Below are 14,080 nucleotides of genomic sequence, written 5' to 3' on the forward strand. Positions count from 1 at the left end.
CTTGCACTATCCTCCTCTTCGCAACAATGGATGCTTCGGTGGTGAGATTTTCCCAATCGCCGGCAAGAGTGCCACCGGAATTTGAACCAGATATGGAGAAGATTAAACGGAGGCTGCTCAAGTACGGTGTTGATCCAACCCCCAAAATCCTGAACAATCTCCGAAAGAAAGAAATTCAAAAACACAACCGTAGAACCAAGCGCGAAACCGAGTCCGAGGCGGAGGTGTATACGGAGGCGCAGAAACAATCAATGGAGGAAGAAGCTCGTTTTCAAACCCTTAGACGGGAATACAAGCAATTCACGAGGTCAATTTCTGGAAAAAGGGGCGGCGATGTTGGTTTGATGGTTGGGAATCCATGGGAAGGAATCGAGAGAGTGAAGCTGAAGGAGCTCGTTAGTGGCGTTCGGAGAGAAGAGGTTAGTGCTGGTGAATTGAAGAAAGAGAATCTAAAAGAGTTGAAGAAGATACTTGAGAAGGATCTTCGTTGGGTTCTAGACGACGACGTTGATGTGGAAGAATTTGATTTGGACAAAGAATTTGATCCTGCGAAACGGTGGCGTAACGAAGGAGAAGCAGTCAGAGTTCTCGTTGACAGGTTTGAACACTCTTTTTGTATTTCAATTTCTGCAAAACTTTGATTCATGAAGAAATTGTTCGATTGAATTGTGTGATTTAGATTGAGTGGTAGAGAAATCAATGAGAAGCATTGGAAGTTTGTGAGAATGATGAATCAATCAGGGCTTCAGTTCACTGAAGATCAGATGCTTAAGATCGTTGATCGATTGGGACGTAAACAGAGCTGGAAACAAGCTTCAGCTGTTGTTCATTGGGTGTATTCTGATAAAAAGCGTAAACATCTTAGGAGCAGGTAATGTATTCCTGGCGAAAAGATTTCAACTTTCATGGCCATAGAATCTGTAAAACTTGATTTCTGATTGTATACAAGACTGGTTTCTACAGATTTGTTTACACCAAGCTTTTGTCCGTTCTTGGGTTTGCGAGGAGGCCACAGGAAGCTCTTCAGATATTCAATCAGATGCTTGTAAGTGGCTTCTGATTTAAGTCAGTTCGTGATATGGTTGATGTAGATGATCGTTGTACTATAGCATCTTGCGTTTTTTGGATTAACTCTCATTCCTTAGTCACTTTAGGGTGATCGCCAGTTATATCCTGATATGGCGGCGTACCACTGTATTGCTGTAACACTTGGGCAAGCGGGTTTATTGAAGGAGTTGCTTAAAGTAATCGAGCGTATGAGGCAGAAACCGACTAAACTAACTAAGAATTTGCGGCAAAAGAACTGGGATCCTGTGCTTGAACCTGACTTGGTTGTATACAACGCTGTAAGTGAGCATTTCCGAGTTTTAAACTTCGTTTAATATCTATATGCACTATGCAGCGAATCACTGTATCTTATTGCTGTGTGATCAATTCTTGGCTTCACTGGTTCCCAGATTCTTAACGCTTGTGTTCCAACACTCCAATGGAAGGCTGTTTCATGGGTATTTGTAGAGTTAAGAAAAAATGGTTTGAGGCCTAATGGAGCTACATATGGGCTTGCGATGGAGGTAGCGTTCTTTTTTCCAACATAAACGAACTGCTGTGGTGTAGTATTTGTGGGTACCCTCAAATATGTAGGGTGGTCTTAAGATGTCATTTTGACAGGTTATGCTGGAGTCAGGGAAGTTTGATCGTGTTCACGATTTTTTTAGGAAGATGAAAAGCAGTGGCGAAGCTCCAAAAGCAATCACATACAAGGGTAAATATTGATTCTCTCTGTATATTTAGGTTACTTCATTTTGGTATCTATAAGGTGATATGATTCTTATAGCGTATGATTGATTCTCAGTTCTTGTCCGAGCTCTCTGGAGAGAAGGCAAGATCGAAGAAGCTGTTGAAGCAGTCAGAGATATGGAACAAAAGGGAGTTATAGGAACGGGTTCAGTTTACTATGAATTGGCATGCTGTCTGTGCAACAACGGGCGTTGGTGCGATGCAATGCTCGAAGCAAGTTCCCTCCTACTTTACCCTTTTTGCTTCTCAGAGAAACCCACAAAATTAACTTTCTTCATAATTCATTAATGCAGGTGGGGAGGATGAAAAGACTTGAAAATTGCAGGCCGCTCGAGATTACCTTCACAGGACTCATAGCCGCTTCATTGAACGGTGGTCATGTTGATGATTGCATGGCTATATTCCAATATATGAAAGATAAATGTGATCCGAATATAGGAACTGCGAACATGATGCTTAAAGTTTACGGAAGGAATGATATGTTTTCAGAAGCTAAAGAATTGTTTGAAGAGATTGTCAGCAGAAAAGAGACTCATTTAGTTCCAAACGAGTATACATACAGCTTCATGCTTGAAGCTTCAGCTAGATCACTGCAATGGGAATACTTTGAACATGTGTATCAAACGATGGTTCTTTCTGGTTACCAAATGGATCAAACAAAACATGCATCAATGCTGATAGAAGCATCAAGAGCCGGGAAGGTAACAAATCTTTGTCTAGTTTAAGTGTTTATGGAAGCATAAGCTGTTGTCTAATTTTGTTTGTTAATGCAGTGGAGTCTTCTAGAGCATGCCTTCGATGCAGTACTTGAAGATGGAGAAATCCCTCACCCATTGTTCTTCACTGAACTGTTGTGTCATGCCACAGCTAAAGGCGATTTCCAAAGAGCTATCACACTGATTAACACTGTGGCTCTCGCATCTTTCCAGATTAGTGAAGAAGAATGGACTGATCTTTTTGAGGAGCATCAAGACTGGCTTACTCAAGATAATCTTCATAAGCTCTCGGATCATCTCATTGAGTGTGATTATGTAAGTGAACCAACGGTCTCAAACCTCTCAAAGTCATTGAAATCTCGATGTGGGTCTTCTTCTTCTTCAGCACAACCATTGTTAGCCGTAGATGTAACAACTCAAAGTCAGGGCGAAAAACCGGAGGAAGATTTGCTTCTGCAAGATACAACAATGGAAGATGATAATAGTGCTAATGGTGAAGCTTGGGAATTTACAGAGACTGAACTCGAAACGTTGGGTCTAGAAGAACTCGAGATTGATGATGATGAAGAATCTAGCGACTCTGATTCACTTTCAGTTTATGACATTCTGAAAGAATGGGAAGAGAGTAGTAAGAAAGAATGAAAATGCTTGTAAATTTCCTCAAAATCTTTAGTAGAACAAAATCTCAATTTTTTTGCTTACTCATCTCACTTCAAAATAGTTTCAAGGTTACTAAACAGATCATCCACATACAATAAAAGATCAGTTATACAGAATCTCAGATTCGGAGAAAGAACATACATATGATCAAACTGCGGATTTACACTGTTACTAACCAAAAAAAGAGAGCAGATAGGTTTGGAAACTTAAAAAACTCTGCAGGTGATGAGATATCGCCTGATTCAAGATCGGCACTCTTAAGAAACCAGTAAACCCACTAAGTATATATATTTTATGGCTTGCTTTGTTACAGAACTTCCCCATGATGGCTATTTCTTTCTGTTTCACCAAGGATGATTACGGATCCTGAACTTCAAAGCTTTCATGGCTGCCTTTGCAAATATCTGAGCAGCTTCAGCTTCTGCTTCTGCTCTTTCTGCCTCTTTTGCTGCTTGTTCAGCCTCTGTGATAGCAAATTCTGCCTCTGCAACTGCTCTTGCTGCAGCCTCTGCAGCTTCTTGAGCTGTCATGCCTTTTATCATATATAATTCACCGTCTACTCGGAATTTAGTGAGACTGTTGGCACCGTTCTCCTCGGGTTTTGTTGGGTCTTTCTTGTTGTTTCCTTCCAGAAAGAGTTGAGGAGCCTTCTGTCTTGCACCTGCGGGAATAAAATTAGAAGAAAACCTGTACTTGTGCTTTATCTGAAAGTGAGAAATCACCAAGTAAGTATTTTTGAAAATTCTGAGAGTAATGAAGTGTTAGTGATCATGAATCTTGAATCAAAAGTTGTGTGTTTACCTTAACTAATGTTCCATTCGATGATAAATGCTTTAATCGTACTGCGACATGCCTTTTCATATTCGGTGGAGTCTTGAAATTCTCCTGAAATTTAACAGCTACTAAGTAAGTATGCAACAAACCCCAACCAAACATGTAATCCCAATGGTAGAAATACCTCTATATACAGAAAGATTGATGTTCTGTCAGAACCGCGTAGTTCCCTCAAGTTGGTAATTGCCTCAAAGATGATCTTATCCAAACTACAAAAACAGACAATAGCGCAAGATCAAATCTTTATGAACTCAAGAAAATCGTTATGTGGTGCATAAGTCAGGGAACCAAACCTTGTAATTGATCTCTTAGAAGCACAAGTGCGTGGTGATCCACCACCAGAACCTCCGGGGGAAGTTGGTTTTGCACGTTCATCATCATTAGTCAAAGCCACAATGGTAAGAGCTGTGTTGTTATCATCCTGTTTAGTACCTGGTGGAGTCCTCTTAAGCGCAAGTTTAGCCTTCTTCCTTGAACCCCATAAAGCTGTCACGCTTATATTTCTCCATTTGTCCTGTTATGCCTTGAACTATCAAGATTAGTCCGAAACACGCGATCACAACCTCCAAAAAGCATATTATATTGTATTACCTTAAGATCAACATTAGAGCGAGACTTAAGGATTAAACTAAACTCAGTATCCGAGAGTATGGTACGCCACTTCCCAGTCCCATGCTTAAGAACTCCAGCTTTAAGAGCTGCTTCTTCTTCCGGTGTCCACTTCTGCTTTGGTGCACCCATCCACAGTTATCAATATTTGAATTTCTTCTTTTCTCTGCCAATAGATGTGAACGCTAACATTAGAATCTGTTAAATCGTACGAAACTTAACCACATCAAAGCCATTGTTGAACATTTCTTATCCAATACAAAATTTTGGTCATCTAAATCCAGCAGATACACAAAGCCACAACATAAAAATGTAACTACACAAATCCAAAGAAATTAGATACGCCCCAAAGCTCAATTCAACAAAAAAATGAGTGATTCGAGCAATCTCGAACCAAAAAAAGAGGATCAAAGCCCATTAACAACGTCGCAAATCAACAGGAATTTGGAAATACAGCCATCAATCTAAAGCGATAGCTAAATTATCAACCAAATTCAAATGGGGCGATCGTAGAAAATTAAAAACAAAAATGGAAAATTCAGAGAAGGAAGCAGAAAGGAGGAAGGAGGAGAAGAAGCATGCCAGATCAAACGAAACCAAAGGAGAGTTTTCGAGAGAGAGACTTGATGATGAAAGCTAATTCCTTGTATAGATGTGTCATAGATCAAATGTGATTCGCTGAAACGAACGAAGAAGAAGAAGACCAGAGAGGCTAGCATAAGGAAGAAGAATATCCATAGAAACGAGAAACAAACTTGAGCTTTTCTTTTGTATTCAAGCTAAGGAAGATGTAACCCTATATTTCTCCACATTCACAAATTTGCCTCAAGTTTATCAAATTACACAATAAAACCTACCAACTAAATGAATAGGATCAAGCTGAATAAAATATACTAGTACTATTTTTTAAAAATAATGTATCTATAAAATTTATCGTTGTTAAATCTCACAGATAGTTTAGGGGCTATTAAAGATTTTTCATATAATAGTAAGACCGAAAGCGTAATTTATAAAATTTTGATGGCTAGATTGAAATATGTGTTTTTTTTTTCTTTCTAAAATCTACAGAAGTAGAAGAAACCAAAGCGAAATCAAAAAGCTCAGCAATTTTCCAGATTTCTCTAATTGACGATGGCGCTTTGTGCTACTACTCAAAGGACTATCCGTATAGCGGCGACGCTCCGGCGTGTTGCTCGACCTTTCGCTACTGACGCGGTGGTTGAGTCGGATTACAAGCGTGGTGAGATCGGTAAGGTCTCCGGAATCCCAGAGGAGCATCTTTCTCGCAAGGTAAATAAGCATTCGATTTCTTACGAATTCAGTTTAGAAAATTAGGGTTCGTGATCAGAGAATCGTCTTAATTGAGCTACATCGTGTTCTTGATTTGATTTTGGTCAATCGAATAGTGCTAAGAGTATTGAATTTGGAAATTAACAGGTGATAATATACTCACCTGCTAGAACAGCTACCCAGTCAGGATCTGGAAAACTCGGAAAATGGAAGATTAACTTCGTCTCCACCTTAAAGTATGCTACTTTTTGATTAAGATAATCCTCTTTTCCTCACATTTTATGTCCTAATATGATTCTTATCCTTAAAATTCCTATCTTTTCAAAACTTAAGTCTTCTGCTTGTGACTAGTACTAGTCCATCACTTGTTGATTAGATTTCGATTGACATCACTTATCTATGGCATTCATATGTTTCTAGGTGGGAGAATCCGTTGATGGGATGGACTTCTACAGGTGACCCCTATGCTAATGTTGGTGACTCTGCTCTTGCTTTTGATTCTGAAGAAGCTGCTAAGTCTTTTGCTGAGCGTCATGGTTGGGATTATAAGGTACGTTGTTTCCTTCTTCGTTTTTAGCTCATTTTTTTTTCTGGTCGCATTCACTCACATTTTATGAGAATGTGATGGTTCTGTTTTTTTTTTTTTTCGATCACCATTGTGATGGTTCTGTTTTAAGATCCCTTAATATAGAATTCAGAGTACTGAAAAACTTACATCTAAATCATTGCAGGTCAAGAAGCCCAACACACCATTATTGAAGGTTAGTAACTATCTTTTTGCTAATGCCGCATTATGACTTACGAGCTCTACTCATATGAGGTGTTTAACCCTAAAGCTGGAGATTCACTGGAACGACCCTTGAATGTTGTGTTAAATAGATAGGATATTCTTTAACTTAACTCATATTGCTTCATCAGAAATGGTTTGGTGCCTCTAGTTTAAGATTTAGCTACTAGTTTGACGAGCGATAGTCTCTTTCATTCCTTTGATTTATTTGGTAGAACATTCTTTAGATTGAAGTTTTAACCTAACCCCATGATTGTTCATCATCTAACATCTAACTGCAGGTCAAGTCTTACTCGGACAACTTCAAGTGGAAAGGCAATCCTCAACCAGAAAACTGATGTTACACCTTCTTCCAATTCTTCTCGAGCAAAAGAAGAAACCTCATTTGATATTAATTCTCATGTTTCTTTGTTATTTTAGCATCTGTGAGCTTTTTGGTTGAAAAGAACCATTATCCATGGCTATGTTTACTTATTACAATAATATGATGATGATGATGAAACACACTCCTTTGATATTTCATCAAGATTTCTGATCACTTCTTTACTGGTTTATTTCGAATTCGTGTGATTGGATTATGAAAGAGAGAGATAATTATGGTCGGAGTCAATAAAACATAAGATACCAAAATTCGAATTGAAAGAAGATAACAACAGAAGAAAGATTGTTGAACATTACATAACATATATGAGGAAATAAAAGTTGACTGAGGCAACGTATATAATTATCCTCCGATCAGAAACATGCATCCAAGAGACAGCAACAACAGAGCGCAGCCAAACTGTGACGTATTTATGAACAGAGCAAAGACATATATTAACTAATACAGTATTATTCCACTAAAACCTAAATACAAAGCAAAACAAGAAACCAAAATAAAGTTAATATAAAGTAGAAAAGATGGGATCAAGAACGTACCATCCTTCAAGCATACCGGCGTTTTGCTTCTGCTGCGGAGCTTGAGAGTACTGCGGCGGAGGATAACCTTGTGCAGGGTATCCCTGAGCATATCCTGGCGGTGGATAACCGGCTGGAGGATAACCGGCCGGAGGATAACCGTCCTTAGGTGGATACCCTTTAAACCGAAATTCAAGAGCAAATTAAACAAGCAGATCGAAGAAGATAAACCAACTATCCAAAACTAAAGAAAAAGAGATAATACCTTGGGGAGGAGGAGCACCGACAGGATGTTGTTCTTGATGATACATCTTTCTTCTTCTTCTGAGTTCTTTGAGCTTTTTTTTCTTTCTCTCTTTGTTTAAAAGCAAACTCTGTTCCTTTCCTTTATAACGAAGCTATGCCGGTGAGGAATAATGATATATACTTTTAATTTAATAAAGGAACCAGAAAATAAAGGAAATATTCTTTAAATAAAGTCTTTCTTGCATCATAAAGATTACGATTAAATTTCTTTGAAAATTAGGTGATCTTCTTCTAATGTGCTAGAAACTTGACCGTACAAGAATTTAATTTCAACTACTCTACTACTAGAATCATTAATTATGGAATAAAAATATCAGAAAAGGGGTTCTTAGTAATCATAAATTTACACTGTTTTAAATTCTAACTCCAAAATGCTGCATCATATGTTTCAAATTCAAAAGAATTAAGCAAATTATGTCAACAAATTGACAAAAAAAAGTTTAAGTTACTATGAAGTTAAAATCACTATTTGACACATAATTTACCCTCTTCTTTTGCTAATACAATGAATACATTTCCGTCAATTTTTCAATATCCATCGTTATCCTTGTACTATCATAATAGGAGAAGAAAACCAAATATAATACAACTTCCTCGCTTGAATAAAAGTTTGAGAGAATTTCAGAATTCGAGAAAAATATGAGTTTTATCCACCCACATGTTAGTCCATATTCCCATGTCATAGATAATCATATTGTAATATTCGAATATTAATATCCATACTAAAAGATTCACATCACCATGAAAAGTTGAACCCATTCAAGATCATAAAAGGAAAAAGAATGCTCATTGCATTGTCTACACACAAACATGACGCAACCTAAAAACCCAATTAGGATCGTTACAACAAATCGTGGTCTCATCCACAAAAAAAAAAGCTAAAACACTGAACAAGTCATAAAAGAAGAAAGCAACTTTACCTACAAAGGCTCTCTCTCTTTCTACAAAAGAGTTCCTTTTCTCTCTAAACGTTATGAAACTTAAACCGGCTTGGTTCAGAAATCAGAACCAACGCATCCATTTCCGTGGCTGGTTTTTGCTAGAAGATCCTTTTCTTGGTGTTACATTGATCCTATCCGCATTAACTGCTGCCCATTTGCCAAAATCGGGTGAAGAAACCAATTCTTGAACAGCCTTTGTCGTGCTATCCTTAGTGAGCTTTTTCCATTCTTCTTTTGTTAGTTGGCTCCTTTCAGGAGTTTTATGGAAAGAGGAAGGAAATGTATCTGATTCAGACGGTGGAGATTCTCGCATCCCGTTGTTGATTCCTGTAAAGAATCATTACACAAGCTTATTATTTGTTTCAACTTGTTTAATTTGTAATTTGAGATAGAGATAACAAATCAAACCTCCTGATGGAGAAGCAGAAGTTACACGGTTGCGAAATCCAGAAGCATCAGGACTCTTTTGCATAAAGTCATGGAGATATCCCGGGACGGATGGTATATCAGTATCACGAATTGCCTCCCAGATTCCTAGCAGTAAATTCAATGGAATCCTGTCCAAAAGAAACCAACTTACATTCAAAACTGTACACTTTCAGGGATATGGATGCTGTATAATCAAACATAGTTTGGTTTGTTGAAGGAAAAAGATCAAAGAGATTGGTCACAACTCACTCGAATAAGCGTAGAAGGAACTTCAATCTGGTGATCTTCTTTAAAGTCGATGACATAAGAATTACAGATATCAGGGCTCCTCCAGCAAGTAAAGGATCTACAGAGCTCTGTAAACAACAAATTCTTGTTAAAAGGATCAACTGGTTAAAAGGATAAGTATAGATTGAGGGACACTGAAAGAAACCTGAAGGATCAAAACAGCAGCCATAATTCGGATGGACCAAGAAACAAATAGTGATGTGCTAACATCAATGGAGCCATCTTCCGTCAGAATAAGTTTCCTCACAGTCCAAAATCCAAAAAATGCTCCACCCAAAGACAGAAACGCCCCCACAAAAATCGCCGCCTTGCAAAACCAAAATGCAGATTAAATCTTTAAAATGGGCTTTTTAACCAGCAAATGCTGACTGATGCATGAAACACGCTAAAATTACAGCAGCTGCAATGTATTGACATTATCAAAACTTACATACAGGTGTGTACATTTCTTCGTCGATTCCCATCTCTGTTAGCAGACTTTCAAACAATCCGGGTAAGTAGCGAAGAAGAAAACCACCCAAACCAAGCTGGAAAGAAGGAAATAATCTTGTGAGTGGTAGATAAAACAAGGAGGTCAGAGAAAACAGGGGAGCAAGAGAAAAGACGAATTATTCAACAATCACCAGGGTTGAGTATATGAACAATGCAAACGAACTCCGTCCAGTAGGTAGAAGCTTCATTCCCTGAACACATCACATAACAAAGGCGAAATCAGAGGGTTAATACACTCTCTTCTACAGGTCAACACGATAAACAAAATGAGGTTACCTGAAAGAGAACAAGCAGCACGACAAGGATAATACCAACAGCCATTGCACTACTGTAGTAAAACGCTAAAGATTGGCTCAGTGTAGAAGCCGAAGCCAGTAATACAGCACCAAGGAGTAAGAATACTATGCGATGCATAAATAATTCTGCAAAGAGAAAATAGATAGCTTAGAAAAGAGAAAAGAAAATGCAATAAAAGGAAACAGAAAAGGCACCTTCTACAGCAGACACTTCCAATGAGACCTTGTTAGAGCTAGGTACTCTAACATCAAGGATTTTATGGTCGAAGGGTGACATTGTCTGAACCCATGAACCTTTAGAGGCTTTCTCCCATCGACTATGAGGGCACATTCCAATTCCACGCGACAAATTCCTTCAAACATACAACATTTAGTGATATCTATTATGTACCAACGAACTTACAGGAATATCAAGAATTTAAGTCCAACAGCAAAAGATAAACGAAGGACTCACCGGTGAAAGCAAACGTCAATGTTATTTGTTTTCCCAGAGATTGACGCGTTAACTATCAACTTGAGCGAATGTGCATACTTGTCTAGATGTTTAAACCTTCCAAGTCCATGGATATGAATCCTCTCACAAAGAGAGGTTCTATCTGGCTTCAATCCAGGAGAACCTTTTACCTCTAAACTAGGAGTCACTTGAAGCTCTCCGCTTTCTCCCACAACTGTCCCATAAGGCCACAAGAAATTAACCACAACACCTTCAAGCGGAGAAATCCCCAAGCGGGTCATAGAAGAAAAGTAGAATTCTGGCACTCAAATTCGAGTACTCAAGAGCTCAAAATTACTTAAGCGATATAAACCCTAAATTTCAACCAACAAAATTAGAAAAGCTTACCAAACTGAAGTTCATCGGATGAAACAAGAGAGGCGAAAGTAAAGAGATGTAGCAAGATTATTCCGATAACGACGCCGGAGTTTCGTAGAAGACGATAATCACCCATCGATTTCTTCCTTGTGGGTTTCAGGAATAAAAAAAGTTTCAGGGCGCGGAAAGCAAATTAGAATAAATCCTGAGGGTATTTATGGTAAATTCAAAGAATATAAAAAACCGTGTATTGTCGGCCTTGTAAATGGGCCTAATGTGGCCCAATGACAGAGTTTAACATTTTCTTTTATAATAATTCTAAAAACTCAAGTGTGATATTGGCTTTCTCTTTAAACCTTCAGCTTTCCGAGACGAATTCTGTCAGACTGTCACCCAGTTCTGAATTATTTCTTAGTGAAGAAAAAATAATTTTACGTCCAATGCGTGATGCTTAGAAAATATGGTTGCTTGGATGATTAATGGTGGACTATTGAAGAGACTGAAAATGATTGAGCCGTTAATTACGTTACGTCGACTTAACTGAACAAAATGGAATGATGCATTAGTGATTAATTGAATTATTGACTGCGTAACTATGATTGACAAAAAAGGCCGACCAAATGATCTGCCAACCATATTTTAAAAGCATACTACATTTACATTTCTTACAAATTAAAATGTAAAACTATAGTTTATCCAGTTATTACCATTGCCTTAAAACTCGCTCAAGTTAGTTGACTCTTGACTGGTTGTTTAATTCTAACATCCTCACATGAAACGTTATGATTGGATAATACGGTATGACGTAAAAATCCAATTAGGTCCAACACAAACAACGATATCCAAACGTATACGAACTGTCGGTTTACACTTTTCATTATTACATACATTGTTTAAGGAAAGAAATGATTTGTGGAATCTTGAATCTGCAAACAAAAAAAATCCGGTTATACAATCAGTAGGTCCGGTACATACATGAGACAACATTTAAGCAGGAAAAAACAGTGTTGGATTGAAACAAATATACAATTAGTTGGAAGTAATCATGTCACAAAACATGAAGTTTGAATGGGCCTAATTCTTTTTCTTTCTTTTTTCCACTTTAAATTTCCATTAAAGATGAGCCTAATTCAATTATCGGTTGATAAATAAATTATGCATACCTGAAAATTATACTTCAACCAACTATTTCGTTTTGCATTTGGATGCGAAAATTCGAAGAAATTCGTATTGTGGATGTGCCTTATATTTGTATCTAATAGGTTAAAAACGATTAGAGTTCTTGAAAACATTTGTCGAAGACTGAAATCTCATTAAAGCCACAGAAAACAGTAACATCGCTTTACATAAAACTTTCAATGTTGTCGGATGATAGTTGCTTTAAGAATATCTACGCTTTTGATCAAGAGCTCTCATGAGGATCCAAATTCCGGAATGCTGTGTAAAGCTGGCCTCCACCCACCACCACCTCTTCCTCCACCGTGGCTCCTCCTCATAAACCCATCTCCCCCGTTTTCTCCGGCGACCTATAAGATCGGTCGAATTAAATTAAGCATTCGTACATAAATGATAAAAGGATAAAGCGATCAGAGTAATGTGACCAGGACAGTCATCTATAAATATCTTATTCATCATGTCACAACTAGAACTAAAATTAAGGATCCATTTTAAATGTTAAAAAGAAAAAATTGGACGATGAGAGTATTAACATGCACTTACCGCATTATCAGCGCCATCTTGGTTCGGATTCGGATCCGAATTCGGGTTGACTTTGCCCGTTTCCTGATCCAGCTTCTTCTTCCTGTGTTTCGTCTTCTTCTTCGTCAAGTCAAGCCCTCCTCCTTCTTTCAATAACTTGCCAAGCTTCACACATTTCTTCGTCGCAAACTCGTTCAAAACCTCTGCATGATATAAAATTGTCAACAGCTTTATAGATCATTTTATTTATCAGAAACAGAGAAATGGAGTTAAGAGTGTATATATATATACCTTCGAAGCTGACGAGACGATAGACATGTCCGATGAGTAAAGTGTCGTCAGGACGAAGGAGTTTAAGCTGCTTCAGTGGCAAACCTTTCTCGTTCTTCATCGTAGGTGACGTCACCACCACCGCAACGTAATGACCAGGATTGGATTTCATGATGTCACTCGCTGTCACTGACCAGTAAATCCTCTCCACCTTGTTCTCCGCCGGGTGATGAATCAAAACCGTCGCTGCTTCGGCCGCTTGACAATTCCCCATTTTTATTTTTTTTGCAAAAAAAAAGAAAAGAGAAAAGAGTTTTGATTTTTTTGTTGGGTTCCTGTCTGAAACTAAAGTATATAAGAAGAGATTGTTTTGGTTTTAATAAATAGCGACGTCAGAATTCTTCATCATTTGGGATTGTCAGGTTTGACAAAGAGGTCGCTTGAGATCGATAAAAAGGATTAAACACAAACAAATAAATTTAGAAAATAAAAAGAGGAAGAAGAAGAAGAAAATAACAGAAAGATAGAATTTGTAAATTAAGATGTCGACACAAGAGATTAAGCAATGAGACGAATAAATAAAGAGGTTGGGAGTGGTAGATCTATTTATTTTATTTCTGATGTATAATGATAATGACATTTGAATTTTATATGAAATTAATAAATGTTATTAAGGATCTTGCATATCGCAACCAATGAATTAATTAACAACATGTTTCATTCTCTTGAATTATTAAGTTGACTAGAGGTTATGGTATCTAATTAAAAACCAAACTAGACTGTAAAATTTAATCAATAACCATCTTTTACTAATACTATTCAACAATTTTCATTTAGAAAGTAATATATTGATGATTTGATAACTAATTAAAGGGGAAATAATAAATAATTAAGAAATATTTTCAATATGATCAAAGTTTTTTTTTTTTTTTTTTTTTTTTAACTTTATGTAATTTGTT

General features: G+C 37.4%; 6 protein-coding genes across 8 annotated transcripts; 2 read left to right on the forward strand and 4 right to left on the reverse strand.

Moving 5' to 3' along the window:
* The first annotated feature begins 15 nt into the window (after positions 1–15).
* On the forward strand, positions 16–3,218 carry DG1 (Tetratricopeptide repeat (TPR)-like superfamily protein). Its single transcript, NM_126157.4, has 9 exons — positions 16–598; positions 680–871; positions 964–1,045; positions 1,155–1,346; positions 1,458–1,571; positions 1,669–1,762; positions 1,853–2,010; positions 2,091–2,498; positions 2,571–3,218. Exons 1-9 carry the CDS (start codon positions 27–29, stop codon positions 3,153–3,155), a joined length of 2,397 nt encoding a protein of 798 aa, NP_201558.3. The 5' UTR covers positions 16–26; the 3' UTR covers positions 3,156–3,218.
* Positions 3,219–3,242: 24 nt separating this feature from the next.
* TRB2 (Homeodomain-like/winged-helix DNA-binding family protein) lies at positions 3,243–5,449 on the reverse strand. 2 transcript variants are annotated; one of them, NM_180955.3, is made up of 6 exons: positions 5,199–5,449; positions 4,599–4,782; positions 4,301–4,521; positions 4,132–4,216; positions 3,975–4,058; positions 3,243–3,877 (listed from the first exon to the last, which is right to left on the reverse strand). In NM_180955.3, exons 2-6 carry the CDS (start codon positions 4,746–4,748, stop codon positions 3,518–3,520), a joined length of 900 nt encoding a protein of 299 aa, NP_851286.1. In that variant the 5' UTR covers positions 4,749–4,782; positions 5,199–5,449; the 3' UTR covers positions 3,243–3,517. The 2 variants fall into 2 exon arrangements, with proteins under 2 accessions (NP_851286.1, NP_201559.1); NM_126158.3 differs by having other exon boundaries at positions 5,240–5,400.
* Positions 5,450–5,589: 140 nt separating this feature from the next.
* On the forward strand, positions 5,590–7,232 carry FRO1 (NADH-ubiquinone oxidoreductase-like protein). Its single transcript, NM_126159.4, has 5 exons — positions 5,590–5,906; positions 6,054–6,142; positions 6,327–6,456; positions 6,638–6,667; positions 6,975–7,232. Exons 1-5 carry the CDS (start codon positions 5,748–5,750, stop codon positions 7,029–7,031), a joined length of 465 nt encoding a protein of 154 aa, NP_201560.1. The 5' UTR covers positions 5,590–5,747; the 3' UTR covers positions 7,032–7,232.
* On the reverse strand, positions 7,208–8,074 carry WIH1 (cysteine-rich TM module stress tolerance protein). The gene is made up of 3 exons (NM_126160.4): positions 7,856–8,074; positions 7,612–7,768; positions 7,208–7,474 (listed from the first exon to the last, which is right to left on the reverse strand). The coding sequence occupies exons 1-3, from the start codon at positions 7,899–7,901 to the stop codon at positions 7,429–7,431; spliced, it is 249 nt and encodes an 82-aa protein (NP_569052.1). The 5' UTR covers positions 7,902–8,074; the 3' UTR covers positions 7,208–7,428.
* A 504-nt stretch (positions 8,075–8,578) lies between these two features.
* On the reverse strand, positions 8,579–11,411 carry AT5G67610 (transmembrane protein (DUF2215)). 2 transcript variants are annotated; one of them, NM_126161.3, is made up of 10 exons: positions 11,184–11,411; positions 10,797–11,010; positions 10,538–10,695; positions 10,323–10,468; positions 10,178–10,237; positions 9,989–10,081; positions 9,700–9,861; positions 9,516–9,622; positions 9,246–9,394; positions 8,579–9,164 (listed from the first exon to the last, which is right to left on the reverse strand). In NM_126161.3, the coding sequence occupies exons 1-10, from the start codon at positions 11,287–11,289 to the stop codon at positions 8,899–8,901; spliced, it is 1,461 nt and encodes a 486-aa protein (NP_201562.1). In that variant the 5' UTR covers positions 11,290–11,411; the 3' UTR covers positions 8,579–8,898. The 2 variants fall into 2 exon arrangements, with proteins under 2 accessions (NP_201562.1, NP_001032168.1); NM_001037091.1 differs by having other exon boundaries at positions 8,606–9,164; positions 10,797–11,046; positions 11,184–11,313.
* Positions 11,412–12,225: 814 nt separating this feature from the next.
* AT5G67620 (DUF4228 domain protein) lies at positions 12,226–13,685 on the reverse strand. Its single transcript, NM_126162.4, has 3 exons — positions 13,143–13,685; positions 12,873–13,054; positions 12,226–12,679 (listed from the first exon to the last, which is right to left on the reverse strand). The coding sequence occupies exons 1-3, from the start codon at positions 13,393–13,395 to the stop codon at positions 12,566–12,568; spliced, it is 549 nt and encodes a 182-aa protein (NP_201563.1). The 5' UTR covers positions 13,396–13,685; the 3' UTR covers positions 12,226–12,565.
* Positions 13,686–14,080: the final 395 nt, after the last annotated feature.

This window comes from Arabidopsis thaliana, chromosome 5, assembly GCF_000001735.4.
Source record: "Arabidopsis thaliana chromosome 5, partial sequence".
In the NCBI taxonomy this organism is placed as follows: Eukaryota; Viridiplantae; Streptophyta; class Magnoliopsida; order Brassicales; family Brassicaceae; genus Arabidopsis; species Arabidopsis thaliana.